This window comes from Seriola lalandi, unplaced genomic scaffold (assembly GCF_002814215.2).
Source record: "Seriola lalandi dorsalis isolate HSWRI2012SDOR001 ecotype SW California unplaced genomic scaffold, Sedor1 jcf7180002054954, whole genome shotgun sequence".
Lineage (NCBI taxonomy): Eukaryota > Metazoa > Chordata > Actinopteri > Carangiformes > Carangidae > Seriola > Seriola lalandi.
Window position 1 is genome coordinate 1680111 of NW_019525505.1, and position 4549 is coordinate 1684659.

The following is a 4549-nucleotide window of genomic DNA, read 5'->3' on the forward strand; positions in this document are numbered from 1 at the left end:
CAGAAGCGTAATGTTTTCACTTGAGAAAAAAACATCTGCTCTGTTTTTCAGAGTTAACGAGATTATATCTCTGAGATAGATGATGGACGAGATAATCATCTCTTACATTCAGAGAAAGCAAATGCATTACGCTTCTGTAGATAATCAATGAAAAACGCTGCAAAATTTCACAGACACACACACACACAAACTCACACTCACACACACACACACACTCAAAAGTTGCTTCTAAACAATAAAAAATTTGAATTCAATGAACTTAATCCAAATTTTGCTGCTAAAGAAAAATGAATCAAAAATAAAAATAACAGCAGGTAAATGTAGAAATAAAAACTGACATACATCAAAGACAAGAAACAGTTTTACTGCAAGCATATTTTTAATACAAAAACAGAACAAAAAAGTTTATAATTTTAGTTTTTTAACTTTTACACAATTGACTCCTAGTAACACCCATCCCCCCTCCCTCCATGTTGTCATCATCACACTAAGAGTAGCACAGCATCAAAAGGTGGTGGACTCGTCTCCTTCACCCTGAACCCCCCCCCTCCTCAGAGAGACAATAAATAAATAAAAATCACCTTAAGATGTGATGTCTTCTTCTTTCTTACTGTCATTTCATTAGTTTTCATAAACTTCATCTCTTACACTGAGATAACACAGAGACAACTCGGCCCCATCAATGACGGGACATTTGAAAAAAAGCCTAGAAGAAGAGACGCTGGGGAGGAACATGAGGGAGGAAACCCGCTCTCATTGGTCCGCTCTGCCCAGGACTCCTGTCATTCATATTTGTAGTTCTCTCTACACATGAAGGGCAAACCCCTTTGGTCATGGTCTGGGAATTATAGTCATTAGCAAAAAGAAGAAACTTAAACAAACAAGGCTGCCACTAGAATCAGAGACCTAGTGAATAATGTCATGTTACAATGAAGTAGAAACACACTTTACACACAGATAATGTCAAAGAGCGGAGTGGACATTTCCTTGGTACAAAAATCACAATGTCTTTAACCATAATACTAAATCACTCTCCGCCAACGGTGATATGACATGAAACTGAAAAATAAATAGATTTTTCTTTCAAGCTAAATAACAAAAGTACAACTGGATTATAAATTAACCAGAAAACAACGAGGAGAAAAATGACATTCGCAAATTAAAATTTTGCATACAGTGACTCAAGTCAATGACCTCTATTATTTCCTTTAACAAAGACACACATGATACACACCACCGTGTGTGTGAGTGTGTGTGTGTGCTGCTGAGTTGCTAAGGGCAACGCAGTGTAGACATTAAGGTGGAACTGCAGAGGAAGAGACAATTAGTGCATGCTGGTTGTGGAACTCTGCGAACACGGGCATTAACATCGGGTTAGGTTACACATGTCGTATATTGTCAGTAATGTGCTGTTAGTTGTGTGTCACCATAAAAATAGTCCTTTCTATTGCCAGTTTGTGATTTTTGTGTGTCGGATTGTTATGCCGGCATGTGACAGAACCACACCGCCCCTCGCTGAAATGCACACGAGGCTGATCTTAACGTTCCAGCGGTCAGGAGGAGTCTGCTCTGCGGTGTTTGTGTGTGTGAGTGTTTGCCCTCAGCTGCAGCAGCACCACCACCACCACTGTCACCACCACCACCGATCCTCTGAGTCTGAGGTTAGCCGGTGTGTGTGTGTGTGTGTGTGTGTCAGGCAGCGTTTCCCGCCTCCTGAGCTCTCCACACGTGGTGTCTGCGTCTGCAGATCTGCTGAGGTGACTCTTTTTCTTGCCAACCAGTCCAGAGGAAGCGACATGGCAGTCGTTGCATATTTTCTTTTTTAACTCATCGTTGAGGCATCTGGCCCACAAGCCAAAATAATTACCCACAATTCTTTTCTTTTTCCTGAATGTCATCTGAGCTTTTTTTGTTTTTGTAGCTGTGGTGGTGGTGGTGTGTCCCACTCCCTTCCCCGCCTCTGAGTTAAAATGTGTGTGTTTGTGTGTCAGTGTGGTATAAAGCAGTTTAAAGACTTTTGTGTGTCGCTCCGTCTGATTGGGACAGAAGTGTGTACACAAAGTAAGGCAGCATCACGTCAAGTCCGTTGGTGTTTGGTTCCACACTGGGGCGGAACTTTAGAAAGACGAAGCAGGAGACTGGAAGGCAAACTGGGGTCGCTTCTTAAAGGGGAAAAGTCGGTTTCACCCCCGCAGACTCTGGTCTGGGACCAGAACCTTTCTCCTCTTGTGCATGTTTTCAGCCGACGGGGAAAGAGTGAGAAGGAGACTCGCTCGTCTTATCCACCTCCTTCTTTCCCCTATTAATTATGAGTCCTAGTGCACAAATTGGATGGATGTTCAGATTGAAGAGCTGGTACACCCAAGATGGCCGATGATAGCAGTCCACCCTCTGTAACAGGGAGGTGTAACCGTTCTTCTCCAGTTTCTGTGGCCGTTATTTCTTTGCCGACCCCGGGGTCTTTGGGCTGGGAGCCTTCTTGGAGATGGTGGGGATCTTGGAGGGTTTGGCCCCGCTGCCGGGTCGTCTCGGAGTATCTGAGGCGTCGGAGCAGACGGAGCGAGCGTCCTGGAGCTCTGATGCGTCTGAGGCATCGCTGCCGCGGCGACTGCTGGCTCTGCTGCCCGCCCGGCTGCCGGCGCGGCTGGTCGGACCGCTGGCTCCTCGCTTTGGATCTGACAGGGAGATGAAAAGTTTAGACAGTTTAGAGGGAAAGAGTTTAAAAGTGCAAAAAATGTGAAGGGTAAGTCTTTGTTTTGTCAAGGACATTTATGAGTTTGTGACAATGGTTTTAAGTCACTGTAAAGTCATAAAGTAATGTTGGGGGGGGGGCGATCGACCATTTTGATCAAGACTGAAATGTCTAAATAACCACGTTCATGGTCCCTAGAGGACGAATCCTATGGAATATGAAGAACCCTTAACTTTTAATCCGATGCCACCAGCAGTTTTCACATGAACCAGTGAAATATCTAAACATCTACTCAAAGAACTGGCACTGAATTTTGTAGCTTTGAAATCTTCTAGTGCCATCATGAGGTTCACATTTGTGATTTTAAATGAAATGTCATGACATCTGTTCGATGGATTGTTTTAAGATCTGGTGCAGACATTCATTTCCTCCTGAGGATGACTCGTAATTAATCTGGTGATTCCTTCATTTGTCATCATCGGGTCAAATTTTTAATTTGCCCAGGACTTATGATCATGGTTTATGCACAAATACCTGCAAAGCTCATGACATCACCCTCAGCTGTAATTTATTTTTAGTGCTAATGAGTAAATGTTAGCATGCTGATGCTAACAAGGCTGTTAGGTGCAGCCCTGCTGAGCTGCAAGGATGGCTGTTTCTCTTGTTTCATTTTTTAGGACAATTAGCTAAAAAGGTGAAAACACATTTTTAGCAACATGAAAGTGTTTGACAGTATAAACACGGCCGCTGTCTCACCACTTCGTCCTGGTTTGCTGGTGTGTGTCGTCCCTCCGTTCTCTCCGCTCAGTGATCCTCGGCTCGAGTGGAAGGTCGGCCTCTTCAGTTTGGACCCTGACGCCGCGCCCTGCAGGAGAACACAGGAAACATCAGCTGAGGGTGACACCACTGTGGAGCTGAGCTCATGAGCATCACACTACAGACACACTATTACTCCTGAACAAATAAACAGCACGTCACATGGACATGGACAAGAAATAGACCTACAAACAAACAAACACAAAAATGAAAACTACACAGAAACATTTTAACACAAACATCTAAAAGTTCTCAATATTCTGTGTTTGTGAAAGATTCATATTAGATTAAATTACTTTATAACAAAGCCTAAGAGGAGTAGAGCATTGAACTCATGCTGCAACAATGATTATTTTCATTATTGATTTACAATTTCCATGGTTCCATCTTCATATTTCCTGATTTATCTGATTAACAGTTTAAAACCCAAACAAATTCAGTTTATTGTGAAATTAGACAAATAAAAGCATCTAATCCCACAAATAATAAACTTCAACCAATAAATATTTTTTGTAATGTCTGCTAGAAAAAAATGACTGTAATGAATAATCAACTATCAAAGTAGTTGGTGATGAATTTTCTGTCAATTAATGATTATCGATTAATCAAATAATTGTTTCAGCTCCACAATAATCAGGTGATAAGACAACTGAAGAAATTCAAATCTGAACATCTTTCAAAGCTTAAACTCAATATGATCTGTGAGTAAACAGCTTTTCAGATGTTCCCACATTCACTTTCTTTCCAGTCAAACCTTCCCCGTGTGTTTTTAAATATAATTATAAAGTAATTTGATTACTCGGTCTGAGCTCGACCACATCATGTTTCTTCTCAAGTCAAAGGTTGGAATATTTTCACAACCTTCAGCAGATGAAACAATCTCTCAACTCAAACTCAAACATTAAAACCAGTGAAACTGGAGTTTCAATGTTTTCACATGACCGCAGCAAAAGTAAAACTTTAGATGTGGTGGTGTGTGAGCCCCCAGGAGTGTGCGTTAGTGCATTAGCGCATTCAGTGGGGTGGGACAGGGAGGTAGGT

At 42.0% G+C, this 4549-nt stretch overlaps 1 protein-coding gene across 19 annotated transcripts in view; it reads right to left on the bottom strand.

Annotated features, from left to right (window-relative positions):
- Positions 1 to 360: 360 nt before the first annotated feature.
- Positions 361 to 4549, bottom strand: part of macf1a (microtubule actin crosslinking factor 1a) — a 233408-nt gene continuing 229219 nt past the window's right edge. For all 19 annotated transcript variants that reach the window (XM_087170610.1, XM_087170598.1, XM_087170605.1 and 16 more), the window contains 2 exons: positions 3449 to 3557; positions 361 to 2675 (listed from right to left, as the gene is read on the bottom strand). In XM_087170610.1, coding sequence (XP_087026736.1) covers positions 2437 to 2675; positions 3449 to 3557 — 348 coding nt within the window. In that variant the 3' untranslated portion in view covers positions 361 to 2436. The remainder of the gene's footprint in view (positions 2676 to 3448; positions 3558 to 4549) is intronic.